The 17,430-nt window shown below is 38.9% G+C and overlaps 2 protein-coding genes across 2 annotated transcripts in view; one reads left to right on the top strand and one right to left on the bottom strand.

Annotated features, from left to right (window-relative positions):
- Positions 1 to 309: 309 nt before the first annotated feature.
- Positions 310 to 2,234, bottom strand: LOC103986257 (pectinesterase-like). The gene is made up of 2 exons (XM_009404242.3): positions 1,219 to 2,234; positions 310 to 1,123 (listed from the first exon to the last, which is right to left on the bottom strand). The coding sequence occupies exons 1-2, from the start codon at positions 2,111 to 2,113 to the stop codon at positions 435 to 437; spliced, it is 1,584 nt and encodes a 527-aa protein (XP_009402517.2). The 5' UTR covers positions 2,114 to 2,234; the 3' UTR covers positions 310 to 434.
- An 889-nt stretch (positions 2,235 to 3,123) lies between these two features.
- LOC135652392 (AP-2 complex subunit alpha-1-like) overlaps positions 3,124 to 17,430 on the top strand; it is a 29,771-nt gene continuing 15,464 nt past the window's right edge. The window contains exons 1-8 of the mRNA XM_065173272.1: positions 3,124 to 3,492; positions 4,285 to 4,416; positions 10,902 to 11,027; positions 12,552 to 12,614; positions 12,691 to 12,788; positions 12,932 to 13,139; positions 16,721 to 16,792; positions 16,874 to 16,966. Of these exons, the coding sequence (XP_065029344.1) occupies positions 3,361 to 3,492; positions 4,285 to 4,416; positions 10,902 to 11,027; positions 12,552 to 12,614; positions 12,691 to 12,788; positions 12,932 to 13,139; positions 16,721 to 16,792; positions 16,874 to 16,966 (924 nt within the window). The 5' untranslated portion in view covers positions 3,124 to 3,360. The remainder of the gene's footprint in view (positions 3,493 to 4,284; positions 4,417 to 10,901; positions 11,028 to 12,551; positions 12,615 to 12,690; positions 12,789 to 12,931; positions 13,140 to 16,720; positions 16,793 to 16,873; positions 16,967 to 17,430) is intronic.

Genomic DNA, 17,430 nt, shown 5'->3' with positions numbered 1-17,430 from the left:
TGCGTGCACGGAGATGTGGCCTCTCCATTAATGGAAACAGCTGGCCGTGGCCACCGGGCTCACCTCACGATGCACATCGGCAGTGGAGCAACCCTTTGACCCGGCGCTCCCCGATCCACCGGTCTGGCCGCCGCCACTTCTTTAATTGTAGACTCTTGGATCCACGAACATTGCTTGATCCAAGGATCTCCTCGATCTGCGTTTGGAGACTTTGACATCTCTAGATTCTCAAATCATACCTATGTTTCAGCGAAAGAACAGCAAGCAAGATCCACGACTCACATGTTCCTGTTTTAGATCGAGACGACATGAAACGAAACGCTACTGCAAGAATTCAGCCAAATCTCATGTTCTAATGGCGAGTGCACAAGGGAGATCCTTCAGCAATCAGCAAGAAAAGCTATTCTAGTAAGAATGTCGAGCTGTCGAGCGAGCTACAAGCTCGGGTCGAACGGCACGCCCGTCGACGGGATCCATGAACGGCCGGCTATGAACCGCCCTACGGTGAACGGCCGCACGATCGACCGCCGCTGGATCACATGGTACCCCGGCCACTTCACCCGCTTCGACATCCTCGACCCCGGCCCGGTGTTCTCGAACTCGCCGTAGTACAGCGTGTTCAGCGCGAAATTGCCGTTGAACGGTAGCCACCCGGCGGGGTCGATGATGCCGTCGATGTAGCTCTGCAGGAAGAGCGTGCGGGAGTACTGCATCCACGGCCGCCCCAGGTACGACCTCACGGTCTTCCGCACCGGCAGCAGCTCGGCCGCCGGCTCGATGTTGGAGGACTGGATCACGATGCCGGTGTTCTGGTTGGGGTCGCTGCGGCCTTGCGCCGTGATGACGTTGGACTCGCCGTGCCGGGGCCGCCTTGCGTAGATGTTGCAGCGCTGGAGCACCACCGCTGCGTTGCCGAAGATGAAGTCGATCGTGCCGTGTATGTCGCACTCCCTGTAGAACTGCCGCTGGCTGTAGACGAACAGCGTGTCCTGGTATCCCTCGATGCTGCATCGGTAGTAGACAGAGAGATCCGACGCCGACAGAAGCGCCACCGCCTGTGATCCTGGACCAAACGTGTTCCTGAACGTGATGCCACTCGCTTTGAATCCGTCACCGAACACACCTATCGACATGAATAAGATCACGTGAACTGATGAGTGATGCAGGCATGCATCCATGCTCGTCGAACAAAGGTAACATGGGTCTGTAGTTTCTTACTGAAGGTCGCAGAGCTGAGGGTGGTATAGCCACTAGCGACGCTCCTGTTTCCGGTGATGATGGTCTTTCCAATGCCGTCGCCAAGCATCACGAGATTGCTTAAGCTACTGGTTACCTGCACGTACTCGTTGTACACACCGGCCTTGACGTATATCACGAACTTGGATAGCCTTCCGCTCTGCATCCTTGCCGCGGCGGCGTCGAGAGCTTCCTTGATGGTTCGGAAGTTTCCCGACCCATCTTTGGCCACCACGAGGTCAGCTCTGGCGGAGAGCTGCAGGAGCCGCCTGTTAGCGATCATCATCCAGCTCGAAACCCTTCCGCGGTCAGTCGTCGTCGACACGTTCGTCGTGGCAGCGGCGGCGGCCGGCCGGTTGATGGCGAGACAGTTGCTGATGAGGTCGGAGACGTTGTACCGCGTGACCGGCTCGATGATCTCCGACGAGGTGCCGGTGTCATTGAAGCCCGTGAGGCAGGTCTGCAGGTTGGTCAGGGCGGCGCTGAGCCAGGTCTGGGAGTCGAAGGCGGTGCAGGCGCCGTGCGGGGCGTCGAGGGTGCGGTTGAGCTGGAGGACGGTGTTGTCGTAGAGCTTCCAGCAGTCGAGCCAGGCGGTCCTCTCACGGGCTTGGTTGCACGCGGGGCCGCGGCGCTTGAGCTGGCTTTGGGCGCGGACGGTGAGGTCAAAGGCGAGGCGGAGGGAGACCTGGTAGAACTGGGCCGTGTCCTTGGGGATCCCGACGTGTGGGTTGTTGCCGAGGTAGTAGCGGCACGGCTCCGGGTGCGGCATGTTGCTGCACCAGTAGTCTATGTCGTCGGAGTCATGGAAGGAGAGGCAGCGAGATGGCAGGGAGGTGAGGAGGACGACGAAGAGGAGCAAAGCGGGCAGCTTCTGCATGCTTGGTAGTGTGAGGCGGAGAGCGCGTGCTGGTCCGTGTGTGCCTTTAAAGCAAAGTATCGATGTGCTACCGTTGCCTCATGCTTGATGAGAAGATCGAGCAAAGGAATGCCCACAGGTTTCTGGAAGGTGAGTGAGTCATGATGTGAGGGTAATAACCAGATCGATGAAAAGATGGCGGCCCAAATCCACAGGCTTCGTTGAATCATGACCGCAGGACATCGTTTCTGATCCCGACCCGTTTCTTGTACGAGTCAAATCTAGCACAAAAATGCACGATCTCAATCCTTGTTGGCATAAAACAAGTCAAACGGGACCACAAAGCTACATTGACCGGGCCTGATCCAACCCTACTCTCTACCTGCTCCTCAGCGGCCCGCTTCTCTACCTCCCACCGTTCGGATCCATGTTCTGTGGGGCCCGCTCTCGTCCTCTCACACGCTTATGCGGTACAGCCGGTAACGGTAGGCGTAGTGTTACCCGTTGCGGCACGCTTGCTCATGTCACATTTACTTTCGGTACGCTCCCCGGTGGGAGCCTGCGAACGATTGTGCATTATGATTGGACAACATGGCCGCGACCGCCTGAGCCCACCCAGTAGACATCACAGCAGTATCAAACGGGTACAGCGAAAGAGGGTGAAAAGAAGTATCATCCGCGTGCGATATACGACCCGGATTCACTGTATGTCCGTCGACCGTCCCGAATCAGCCACGCCGGCGCGTGATCTGGCTACAACGCGCTTCGAGATCCACGTAAGGATTCGATTCATGGCTTTATGATTCGTGCGCACCAGTCGAAGCATCCTCCGCGTAGGTTGCTACATGGCGGTGACGGATCCCAGCCAACCCCGTAGCAGGTACGTCGAACGTCCCGTGGACGAATCGTTCGAAAACGTCAAACAAATCTCTCCAATTTTTAGCTCCGATTTATTTATATTAAATCCAGGGAGAAAAAAAAAAAGGTAAACAAAAAACGAGAAAAGAAGCGATATATAGTCGACTTTTCTTTTTTTCATTTTCGCCGATCCGCCATCGACAGAGCAGCTCATTTCTTTCTCATCTCGCCAGTCTTGGGGAACGACCTTGTTCGTTCGGTTCCGATCGCTCTTTGGGGTTCCGAATCGAGGCGGACGGAGGCGTTTCCGCGGCTTATCCGGTGCGCCAACCCTTGGATCTGAGGCGGGCTTCGGCCGATCGGACGCCGGCGATCGGATCCGCCGCGGTGAGGGCGGATCGAGGGCGGCCATGGCGCTGTCCGGGATGCGAGGGCTCTCTGTGTTCATCAGTGATGTCAGGAATTGTCAGAACAAGGAGCAGGAGCGGTTGCGGGTCGACAAGGAGCTCGGAAACATCAGGACCCGGTTCAAGAACGAGAAGGTCATCCCTCCGCCTGCTTCTTTCTTTCTGATTTCTTCGGCTCTCTCTCTCTCTCTCTCTCTATTCGATTTTCTTCCATAAACCCTTTTCTTACGTGGTCTTAATGCGCCAAGAACGAATAGGTCGCAGATCGCTGCTCCTAGGTTACGATTGTCTCACATTCGAAGAATGTTATGGTTATTTTAGTTGATGTTTTGCCGCAGAAAGCAGCTGAAATTGTCTATAATTTTGTCTACTTAAGGTACTTATCTTTCGTGCCGTCTTTGACTACCTAGGGTTGCAGCGCAAAAATTAGGAAGAAAACAAGTAGTGGTTTAGGCTGGGGATAATTTTATGTAGTCAATGAACGACGAATTAACACTGTCATCATGCTTGAAGAGTGAGGTTGGTTGGCTGGAATGATGTCTAATAGTTCCAATTCAACTTTGTCAAGTTTTATCTGAAAAGCTAAATTTTTTTAAAAAATAAATAGTTCAAGTAACAAACAACAAATAAAAATTAATGTTAAACAAAATTAAGAGAACATGTGCTGCAACACTGAGTATACATCATGCTCTATTTATTTCTAAGGCTTCTTAGAAGCTTGTCTTCTTATATTTCAAATATGTGCAATGAAAAAAAAATACAAGTATTAAAGTATGTTTTCTTCTTTTTATTCTCTTCTTGCTCATTCAAAAATATTGACAACCTGACTTGGTACTGTTAATGTTGTTTTGTACTGAACTTTTGATACAAACCTGAATCCTGTTTCAGTTTATCAGATAATGATACAGATGTTTCCTTCTTTGACAGGGCTTGTCACCTTATGAGAAAAAGAAATACGTCTGGAAAATGCTCTACATATATATGCTAGGGTATGATGTTGATTTTGGACATACGGAAGCTGTTTCTTTGATATCTGCTCCAAAGTATCCAGAGAAGCAGGTACTGTATGCTTTACATGATTGCTGCAGTTCAATTCGGGAATAGTTTCTTTAACCCAATGCCCTTTTAGATTTCCCATCCTTTTAGTTTTTAATTGTGGCTAAATCAGATGTGGATTCAAGTGGCAAAAAAGGAAAATAGCCTTGACAAAGTTAAATGCCACAAAGTTAACTGTCTGTTTGATGGAGGCATAGTCCTTGGCAAAGTTAAATGCCATGTGAAAATGAAGTGAATCCATCTTTAGAGCTCAGTGCTATGTTGTCATTGCTCTACTAGATTCCATAATTTCTTTATAGGGCATTTTTCTCTAAAAAAATCAATTACTGACTTGTTTTATAAGTGAGTTGACTTGAATGCATTTACTTTTACACCACACATGTTTATATGCATGAATACATGATAGATTAAGGTACCAAAAAGCCTAAACTATATAAGGCGTTTAGGAGTTTGGGTCTACAGGTGACACCTTATGAAATATGTAAGATCATGCGTTATATTAGAAGTACATGTTAATGGACAGCACAAAAACGAGCAAGAAACATGGATGAGTGAATGATGTCCATATCTTCGCAATTGTTGATCTGTTCTCAATTACTTTCATGTGCATTGTACTCTTCTCAGTTCTTGTGTGTTGTAATTTTTCATGTTAAACAAAAACAGGACCAAGTTTATTAGGCTAAATAAGACTAGAACCAAGGGTATAATTAAAATAGAGGGACACAAAGTTTAAATATCTTTGATTTATTACTCGTTAGACGTTAAGTAGAGGAGAGTGATGAAGATATTATTTGTAAAGTTGAAAGTGTGGATGGATAAGGCGGAGAGGTGCATTAAGTTGTGTGTTGATCATGTGTTCCCCATATTACAAGACAATTGTAAGGCCATTTGTGTTTTATGATTGTGAATGTTGGCGACTCATAAGATACATACAAAGTGTTTTGGCAACTCATAAGGTGCATGCAAAGAGTATTAGTGTTTTAACAACTAGGGTGATGTAGGATGACCGACAATAAGGAATAGATTGAAGGAGGATAAATATAATAATTGAAAGATAATAGAAAATAAAGGGATAACTACTAGACTCGTATTGGCACAAGGAGAATGCTCCTAGGATAAAGGTGTCATTACCTCCGCACATTTGACACGTGGGCGATGGAATCATTCCATCGGAAAAGCAACTTGTGGTATTGCACTACTTATACATAAGGTGGGGAAATAACTCAATTCATTGATCTTCTTTTCATTGATGCATTACAATGTTTTAGCTCCTTTTTATAGGCTCTAATACAAGAAAAGAAAAGGAAAATGTAAACAATTTCATCAAATCAAATATATATTTGATTTGATCTTCCCTCTGAATAAGATAATATTCTTGATTGATAAGCTTCCATCCTCATAGAGATCAATCTTTACAAAATCTTCAATCACAATCATGATTTGATTTCTTTAAAATTTTTTCATATTTACTTTATTTTTTTGTTCCTTGAGTGAAGCAGGAAACTGGATTATAATTATCCTGGACATTGTTATGTGGCAACCTATTGTTACGGACTTAGCTAGAATTGCCTATGTCGTGAGGCACCATTGCGGCAAAGTCACGAACTTAGCTGAAGTTGCCTAAGTCGTGAAGCACAATTGCACCAACTCCTCGGACTTAGCTGAGATTGCCTAAGTCATGAGGCGCCCTTGTGACATATGTGTCCGCAAAGGTTCAGCCTAGTTGCAACCTCGTACAGGTCTCGAATGACCTGTAAAACAAAAAGTTGATCAGATTGAAAACGAGCGATGGACAAGTCTCGACGTCTCGCAAAGAGGGAAGTTTTACAATCAATTCAGCAAGCACCTTGAGTGCAAGAGAGAAAAGAGAGGAAGGAGAAAACAAGGACCTTATAAGGTAGAACGAACAGTTGCAAGTCCACAAACAACTGCTCACCGGGTGCCGGGCGCGAAGGCAAGTTCCCGTCAAGTTAACATGCGAAATTGTAAAGATTGTATAACGCCCGACAATATATCGAAGCCCCATCCAGCCCTGTGCCACTTGAGGGGTTCCAAGGTGCTGAGATGACTAACATTTCGCGTGCAGCTACGGTTTGCAGAAAAAAAAGCTATGGCATGCGAAAATGGAGCCATTTTGGGGCAGTTCGGCCCGGCGCGACGAGCGGTCGCATTGCAGCGTTGTGAACTGTTGTTGCTTACATTTTCCAAGCAAAAACACACAAAACCAAGGCAAAACATGCTGTTATGTCTGTGTACAAGCATGCAAAAGCGACGAACGATTCGTTGAACAAAGTTGTTGCGGGTGCGCAACGACCATTCGTGACACTATGACACATGAAAATTATCCCTAAACTAATAAAATTTATTTAAATAAGTGATCGACTAGATTGGTTCTGCATGATACGCTTTCGTTGCGTAGGAAGTCATCTTGAAATATGGATCGGCTTTGATGATGGAACATCCTTGCTAAACCAAAAGTTATGATACCAAATATAATGTAGGACGAGGAGTAGTAGATTTTTTTATGATAAAGGGCTAAAAAGAGAGGAAGAGAATAATAAAAGAGAAAGATAATAAAAAATAAAGGGATAATTGCTAGACTCGCTTTGGAGCGAAGTTGCATGATGAATGCCTCGGACCTTTGTACGTTTCGCACATGGATGATGAAATTATGTCATCGGAAAAACAAATATGACTTCGTAGCACTCACACAAATGGTGGGAAAAGAGCTCAATATATTGATCCATTTTTGATTAATGCATTACAATGTTCTTACCCCTTTTTATAAGCTCAAATGCCAAAAAAAGAAAAAAAATGAAAAAATACAATTGTATCAAATCAAATATATATTTGATTTGATCTTCCTTTCGAAGCAAATAATATTCTTTGATAAGCTTCTATCCACGTAGAGATCGATCTTCACAAAATCTTCAATCAGAATTTGTAGTCTTCGATTACAATCATAATTAAATTTTTTCCCATTTTTTATATTTTCTTTTTTTGGTTCCTTGAATAAATTAGGAAACTAGATTAGAATTATTTTGGATGTTGTCATGTGCTAATCTATGACATACCTTAATTGATAAAATTTATTTAAATAAGCGATGGACTATATTGGTCTTGTAGTATACACTTCTGGTGCGTAGGAACTCATCTCAAGTTCATAAAATATGGATCGACTTTGATGATGGAACATCTTGACTAAACCAAAAGCTTTGATACCAAATCTGATGTAGGACTAGTAGCAACAATTTTTTTTTTTATGATAGAGGACTAAAAGTAGGGGAAGAGAATAATAATAATAGAAAGATAATAAAAATGAAAGGATAATTACCATACTTGCTTTGGCTTAAGGGGCGAACTTGTAAGATGAATGCCTTCCACCTCTGCACGTAAACAATGAAATCATGCCATCGAAAAAACAAACATGTCCTCGTAGCACTCACACACATGGTGGGAAAAGCACTCAATTTCACTCACACTATATATATGTATGTATTTATATACATATATGTATATACATACATACATACATACATACATACATACATACATACATACATATACATATATGATCTTCCGGAGAAGATAGTATTTTTGATTGATAAGCTTTCTGTCCGCATTGAGATTAATCTTCACAAAATCTTTAATCATAATTTGAATTCTTCCATTTTTTTCACATTCTTTATTTTTTTGTTCTTTGAATATAGTAGGAAACTAAGTTAGAATTATTCTAGATGTTGTCATGTGCCAACCTATGGCACATGAAAAATTGGTTGGCACATGAAAAATAATCCCTAAACTAATAAAATTTATTTAATTGAGTGATGGATTAGATTTGTCCTGCATCGTACAATTTCGCTACGTAGAAACTCATCTCGAGTTCATGGAATATAGATTGGCTTTGATCATGAAACATCATGGCTAAACGAAAAGCTTATATATACTGATACCAAATCTGTTGTAGGACGAGCAGTAGCAATTTTTTTTTATGATAAAGGACTAGAAAGGGTGGAAGAGAATAATAATAATAGAAAGATAATAACAAATAAAGGGATAACTACCAGAGTCGCTTCGGCTCAAGGAGCAAACTCGTAGGATGAATGTTTCGCACCTCTTCATGTCTTTCATGAGGATGATGAAATCATGCCATTGGAAAAACAAATGTGGCCTCACAGTGCACACACACATGGTGGGACAAAAGATCAATTTATTGATCCATTTTTTATTTATGACAATTACAATGTTTTAACCCTTTTTTATAGGCTAATATAAATATATATATATATATATATATATATATATATATATATATATATATAATTGCATTAAATCAAATATATATTTGATTTGACCTTCCTTCCAAATAAGATAATATTCTTGAACGATAAGCTTCTATTTGCGTAGAGATCGATCTTCACAAAACCTTCGATCAGAATTTGTAATCTTCAATCAGAATCATAATTTGATTTCTTCTGTTTTTTTCACATTTTCTTCAATTTTTTTGTTCCTTGCGTAAAGTAGGAAACTAGATTAGAATTATTTTGGATGTTATCATGTGCCAACCTATGGCACATGAAAAATAATCCTTAAACTAATTAAATATATTTTAATAAGCGATGGACTAGATTGGTCTTGCGTCAAATGCTTTTGTTGTTGCGTGGGAACTTATTTCGAGTTCATGAAATATGGATCGACCTTGATGATAGAACATCCTGGCTAAACCAAAGGCTCTGATACCAAATCTGATGTAGGACGAGTAGCAACAAATTGTTTTTTTAAATGATAGAGGGTTAAAAAGAGGGAAAGAGAATAATAATAATAGAAAGATAATAAAAAAAGAGAACCATCGGACTTACTCTGGTTCTAGGTGCGAACTCGTAGGATGAAAGCTTCGCACCTCCGCATGTCTCGCACATGGTCGATGGAATTATGCCATCGAAAAAACAAATATGGCCTAGTTTCTTTTTATAGGTGCCCAAATGCAAGAAAAGAAAAGGAAAATGTAAAAATAAAATTTACAATTACATCAGATCAAATATATATTTGATTTGATCTTCCATCCTAAGAAGATAATATTCTAGATTGATAAGTTCCATCATTGTAGAGATCAATCTTCACAAAATCTTCAATCAAAATTTGTAATTTTCAATCACAATCATATTTTGATTTCTTTGAATTTTTTTTTCTGTTCCGTGAGTAAAGTAGGAAACTTGATTAGAAGTATTCTGTATGTTGTCATGTGGCAACATTTGACACCTGCAAAATAACCCCTAAATTAATAAAATATATTTAAATAAACGATTGATTAGATTGGTTGTGCATCAAGGGGTTATTCTGGTTAAGGATAAACCAACAGGAAACCATTTAAGGTGGTCTATGTATGTCCAAAGGACACTGCATATATACTAATTAAATGATGTGAGTCGCGATTGTTATTCTGTTGAGAGGTAGAGAGAGACAGGAAATTATATTAGAAATAGTAAGAGATTTGGTAGTTCCTATTTTTACTAGTGGTATTTCCCTTTGCTAAGTGTAGTAGCAGTAAGATATCCATGTTACAGTCCTCAAAAAGTTAAGACCTTATGGGTTGTTTTTCTTCCTGTTAGATACAGTCAATTTTATAAAGTTTTGGACCCAACTTTTACTAATTTATATCATTCCATGTCCAAATTTAAAATATTTACAGGTTTTCAAATGTAACATGTGACTGAAGCTCGAAGTCCTATTCTAATACCTATCATGAGCGCAGAAAATAAGGCATACATAAAAAATTGGCTAAAACACTATATAAAACAAGGCGATCAAATGCAGAATGCCTTTCCGCTAATGCAAGGTTTTGAGAAGGTATCTTTCTGCCAATATGGGGTTTATAAAGGGTTAATGTACACAACCTAGATTCTTGTATATAAAGAGGTTATTTCCAATGGAAATAACCTCTTTATATAACTATGTGATTACAGTTCGAGTTATGGAAATTTTCCATAACTCGAACTGTCATCACATAGATTTGGAGCAATCTGACAATGACCAAAAATCTACAAGGGTTTTAACATTAGTTAAGGTGGGAATGGGAAGAGAGCTTGATATTTATCTGATAAATGGATTTGAGTTTTGCATGCATTCAGTTGTCTTCTAATTACTTGATATTTTTTAGTTCTTGGATTGTATATAACAATACGGAATATTGATGGCAAAATAAAGAACATTATGGAATATTAAACTAAATATTTCTTTAGTATGGGTGGTCATCTTTCTGTTTCTTGTAAAATGATTGATTTATCATTTATGGCTGAGCTAGTTATATTGTCAAATAATATGGCTTTATAATCAGTTGTCCGCTTGATCCATAAAAATAATTTTTATGAATCTCTTGGATTTCAGAGAATCAGTTTTATTGCTAGTCTGTGACCCATGTTTTTTCTTTGGCATTATATTACTAAAATTTGCCTGTGGATTTTTCTTATACATGGAAAGTATTGCTGCAGGTTGGATATATAGTGACATCTTGCTTACTCAATGAGAACCATGACTTCCTAAGAATGGTTATAAATACAGTACGAAATGATATAGTTGGTCGAAATGAAACTTTCCAATGTTTGGCACTGACAATGGTAAGAAGTTAGCATCCTCGACAAGACATTCATTTATTCTGTAGTTGATGTGTCATGAATATTTGTTTATGTTAAATTGGATTCTTCTATACTTATTTCGTGTTTGGATATTTGTTTCTACTGTTTATATGTAATGAATACTTGTAACCTACTTCCACTTTTCTTACCATCTCTCTGACATTTTAGACCAGTGAATGATATTACAGTTTAATTGTCAAATTGCAGGACGTGGGATAAAAATGGGGCATATTCACAGACAAGACTAGATTGTGCATTATTTTGTCCTCGTGTCATGCTTATTTTGATCATCCCCATACACAAATTGAGTGATGGAAGGCAAACCCTGTGGCTGCATGCTTTAAGATATTGACTTTAAATAAGGTTAATTAAGAGACAAGTTTAAAATTACAGGTTGATTGTTATTAAAACATGAAGTTAGAATTATACTCATGATATACTAATATGCTGACAAGGTTAGATGCTTGCTAAGGATTTTTTGGACAGTTATTAGCGGGAAAGGGAGGAAAGATATATATATATATATATATATATATATATATATATATATATATATATATATATATATGATTTTATTTTTGTGAGAGGTGGGTGGTTTATTCATAATGTTAATTGACACGTTGTCAGACCCTTTTGACAAAGAATGCAAGCTTGTTGCTTGAACTTCTATATTTTTGTTTAATGAGAAATTTAAGTTCTATTTTGTGCATTCACCATTCATAAGGGAGATGGAATAGTTAAAACTAGGAGACAGAGGCATGCCATAACATCTAGAAAATGACCCATGTGTCTTTCATGATCTACATTGTCCAGATGTTTAAACAATCATCCAGATTCCATTTTGATTGTCATCAAATGACCAATTGATTGGCCAACCAGAAACATTTTGGTGATGTCATAGGGAAACTAGATTAATAAGATAGCATGTATAGTGAGTAATGACTCGAGAGAAATAGTTCCATTCTCATAATGAGCTGTATCCACAGGAATATTATATGTGAATTGTAGATGATTGGACTCCTATCTACCCAAAGAACATATACAGGAACATGTTCATGTATTGTATGGCATCATCAAAAGATCACAGTAGCTGTTGCTAGAAGAGTATAATAACTTTCTAGTTTCCCTAGATATATCTACATGTACGTACGTCATCCTTTGGGTATGGGTTAATGCTAATAATATCTAGGAATTATGCATGCCTTTGACACAATCTGGGGATATGCTTGCCATTCCTATAGTGTTGCCTACTAGAAATGCAAAATGATACACGTGCTATAAATCACACAGAGCGGACCAGCTTTCTTGTGGTTAATCTTATCAGCCAGCTAAACTCTGGTACTTAATATTTATTAGGTTGCTGATGTAACCTGGGGACAGGGTAGGTTAATGCTATTTCATCAATATTCTACCTGCAGTGAGTCTAAGCTCAATAGTGGTGTGTAGGTGTTGGCTTTTTGGAACAAAATGGTTACATTTCTACTTTATGTATATTGTTCATTGTAGGTAGGAAACATTGGTGGGAAAGAGTTTTCTGAATCACTGGCACCCGATGTCCAAAAGCTGCTGGTAAGATTATGGAATTTCTCAGTTCCTACTTTATCTATGGAAGTATTATTGATGCTGATGCTGTAATCTCCATTAGATTTCAAGTAGCTGCAGACCTCTAGTCAGGAAAAAAGCTGCGCTGTGTCTTCTGCGTCTTTATAGGAAGAACCCTGATGTCGTTAATGTTGATGGCTGGTAAGCATATTCTGGCCATTGTTCATGTATTAATAATTTCATTCATATGGTTTATTGATGTACACCCATATTACGTATACACATACATGCATATGTTTGAATTTAGTCTTGATTAGTTTTCTTTTGTTTGCTTTCATTTTTAGGTCTGATCGAATGTCACAGCTTCTGGATGAACGTGACCTGGGAGTATTGACATCTGTCATGAGCCTTTTTGTTGCTTTAGTCTCAAGTAACATTGAAGCTTATTGGAATTGTCTTCCAAAGTGTGTTAAAATACTGGAAAGGTTGGCTAGAAACCAAGATGTTCCACAAGAATATACCTACTATGGAATTCCATCTCCATGGCTTCAGGTTAAGCTTGATCATGTTCTTTTTTGTTTTCTTATTCATGCTGTTTTCTTTTCTTATACCAGCTTTCTAATTCTATCATGGATCTTTTTCCATGCTTTTCTAAACTTTTCTAATTTCATCATGGATCTTTATAGTATAATTGTGGTCTTTTCCTTTGCCCATTTTCTAATATGATAGTGTTTTGTAACTTCGGTACTTATTAAGTTCATTTTTTCAGCCATATTTTTATTTTTTTCTATAATTAATCAGTGCTTTCATGTCACATGGATTGACTCTTGAACAATCAAAGGCATGATGAGTTTTGGCATATTATATGGTTGCAAAGGTGCCCATGATTATCTTTCTAATATGTTTGATTATCCTACTCAATGTTCTAAATACCGTATTGTACCGGTGTATCGACCTATGCTCGGTACAGTACGGTATGATATACGGAGCGATATGCCTAAAATAGACATAAAATCCTCCGAAAATACCTAAAAATAGAAAAAAAAGTTAGGATAGGGTTTTTAATTTAGAAATAAATATACATTTAGTATAGTTTTAGCAAAACTAATGTAAATTAGGTAAGAATAATGCCACATATCTTTTTTGAGCTTTGAGGAGTAGCCTTGTGCAAGGTTCTCAATTTCGGTTCGTTCCGGATCGTCCTTATGTTAATATTGAATTATCTATAAAAAAAATATTTGAATTGTTAGATTATTTGTATACAACTTAAACTTTATGATTCAAATGAATTAAGTAATCATATGTGTAGATACACCTGATTCTACCACCAAAACGAATGATGGGCCTCCACGGTTGGTGGAACAGGGTCCTCGATCATATGTATTTGTATTTCAATATAATATGTTTATTGGACTCAATCCTGAAATTGATCCCATGACATAATGTATTGATACACCGTATGTCATTGGTGCATTAATGTGATGATGGTCATAGGTTGATCGTCATAAATCACATGTGTTGATTAAAAGGTCTAGAAAGAGAATACATACCTCTTGATTAAAAAGTTCTTCATCTTAATCCTCCCAAATTAGCCTCATAAATTTGATTCAATTCATAATTTGTTGCTTTGTTGGGTTTAGGAGCGTGAAAATATGAGAATAAGAGAGAGAATATGAGAAAAAATAAGTTTGAGAGAGCTTAAGAGAGAAATGGATTGAAATAGGGGGGGAGGAAAGAGTTTAAAAACTCTTAAGGAGGCATCCAACATTCAAATTGACCGTTGGAACACTATTACCATTCGGTAACGATCGGTTTCGATCGTTACCGCCCAGTACAGGTCAGTAACGGTTGAAATCGATTGGTACCGGCCGGTACAGGTTGGTAACGATCAAAATCTACCGGTACCGGTCAGTTCAGGTCGGTAACAATCGAAATTTCGATCGTTACCACCTGTACAGCCCCTTATCGTCCTATATGGAGCCAAATACCTGATACCGCTCGGTAGCGAGCGGTCCGCGTGCCAATCTGCTGACGGATTGGTATGTACCACCCGTACCAAGCTGTATGATACATTATTCAAATCATTCCTACGGATACTTTGTTGTGGTTAAGCAACTTCTCCACCATTAGAGGATCACACTGTTTGGAACTCAAAATAACTGGGCTGTAATGGGTATATTATCTGATCTGTACTAATGTTTGACAAAAATGTAATATTGTTAGGCTGAGTTAGGAAATAATAGAGAAAGAGGATAAAGAGATTAGAATTGACATACAAAGGCCACAGCTCAACCTACTTTCAATTAATCACTCATCAAATCAAGGCCAATTATATAACCTGGTAAGTGGTCCTCATTTATGGAATTTTTAGACCCTAATTTTGACAAGTGAAAGCTCTGTTGTGAAATAAGACTTCCTTTTTTTTAAAAAAATTATAGCTCACAAAATCCTATACAAAATACAAACTTCTAATGGATTAATAATGTCCTTAAAGCTAATTGTACCTGAGGAGATCCTTAGCAGTTTATAGGTGCATTGGTGCACCTAAGTCCTGCTAAGTCTCAAGGTCCAAAGCCCTAATTTTGCACTCTAACCTCATCAGGTTTCACAAGGCATACCTAGGGCATGTGTGTGCACTTCATTAAACAAAGCAAGGCTCACAAAAGCTATGCATTGTGATTATTACTATTGGATTCCTCATAAAAAGAAACAATGATTATATGGGTTGCTTTATTGTTTGTTTATTGGGATTTTGTCACTGGGAATAGAAAAACTAGTGGAGGGAGTTAAGAAACTGTTTCTTACTTCTTAATTGTTCGTTTCTCTATTCTAGTGCTGCTTCCCTTGAATGGTTTAACCACACCTCTGGCTTCTTCTTCTTTCATTTTCTGCTACTTTGTTGTGTTTGCGTTGCTCTATTACCTTATTTTTGTTGCTGCACTCTTGTTTTTTCTTTTTTCTTATTATATTGGTATACTAGCTACCTTTGTTTTTTCAGGATGTGGACCTTTATCTTCATGTTCATGCATTTTGCTACGAGAGCAATGCTAGAATTCGGCTTTGCAGCCAAACTTAACATTTTGATTTTTTACATATGGAGCAGTAGATAATTAATGTCTTGTGATTTGATTTATTTTTTGAATCATATTTTCGATAATTACCATTGAACTGCTTTGAAGAGGCTTGTGCCTCATCTTGTGTGTTACCTGTGGAAAGATATAATCAAAGATATTATAAAATAGAAAAATACAATTTGGAGTGTTGTCTACTAGACTGCATGCTAACCTAGACTCACTTATGCCTCAACTATGGCCATAAGCTAACTTTTCTTGCATAATTCACAAAGCAAAGACCTTGGTGACATCAAGCTCCTGCTTCATATTTGTCGGTTCAAGAAATCGCACTGAGTTGTAATATTTCGTAGTACTGGTAAAAGCTTGCTACTATTCATTTGGTGTCTTTGCAAATTCTTTGAATGAAAGTTCCGAATGATCAATAATACAAAGACTTTAAAGTATGCCAAATGTACTTGTCTTGTGAACTTGTAAGACTCGGTTTCTGTTTTTGGCTAGTTGTCTCCTAAACATTCCTTTGTCATAATGCCTATGTTTTAATACATTTTACATGCCCTTTTATGTTAATATGTTGTGTTTTTCAGTAACTAGAGAGTAGTAAATCATCTATATGCAAGAGTAAAACTGCTGACCCTCCCTAGATCCTGCATTTGCAGGGGCTTCATGCACTAGGTTGCCCATTATTTAGAAAGTAGCAAAGCAAATTGTCCAGTTCAGAATTAGAATGCTTGCTGGAGTGTTGGAAGGAAAAATGAAGAGCATTGTGTTTTAAGAAGACGTTCTAAGGGTTTTGTTTTGTCATACACACATAACTCAGGCTCTCTATTTTGCTTGTCAAATAGTACAAAATTAATTATTAATTAGAGAATGGGTTGATATTTTGCATCAGCGAGAGGAGAATCATGATGTAGATTATGTCAAAGTTTTTAATTTCTAAATTCTAATTAACTAAGTAATGAAGCTTCATTAAGCTATTTATTTATGGTCATTTGATTATAAAAAAGCCATTTAAAGAAGAAACATGTCACTATTCTAATGGCCCATCTTCATGTGATGCAGGTTAAGACAATGAGGGCTCTTCAGTATTTTCCAACTATTGAAGATCCAAATACTAGAAGAGCTTTGTTTGAAGTATGACTGTTTGAAGCATAGGGCATGATGCAACATACTCATTTACTTTTATTATCTGATCAATTAATTTGCTTTATGCAGGTTCTACAACGTATTTTAATGGGCACTGATGTGGTGAAAAATGTAAACAAGAACAATGCAGCACATGCCGTTCTTTTTGAAGCCTTAGCTCTTGTGAGTATTTTTCTTGAAATTTAAAGCAAATGTTATGCATTGGATGATTGACGTTGGTAATAAGTGAATGTCCAAGTTCTCTATGCATGCCCTGACAAGATGCCTAGTAGATTTTGCATCTGAAGTCCTGTTCATCATGTCAATGGTTCAAATTCTCACTTTGGCACATTATGCACATAGAGCTTTGCTCTTTGTGACAATTGTCTCTCCCCTAATGTGGGTTTGATTTGTCAAGTGATGGAAAAAATGAAAGAATAAGATCTATTTATGTTATTCTATGTATGTTCATAAAAAAATGAAGTATGCATGTTCTTGTTTCTGTGGATAAGTTCTGCATTTGTCCCTTCTGGGAAATCAATTGTGACCATTGTGAAAAGAGTTACTTATGAAAAGTCAACTTGACCTAATAAACTGTCAAACTAAAACGTTTTGTCTCTAAACTACTGCACAGAATTACGCCCATT

Source organism: Musa acuminata, chromosome BXJ1-4, assembly GCF_036884655.1.
Source record: "Musa acuminata AAA Group cultivar baxijiao chromosome BXJ1-4, Cavendish_Baxijiao_AAA, whole genome shotgun sequence".
NCBI lineage: Eukaryota > Viridiplantae > Streptophyta > Magnoliopsida > Zingiberales > Musaceae > Musa > Musa acuminata.
This window is presented reverse-complemented; position numbering and strand designations above follow the sequence as displayed.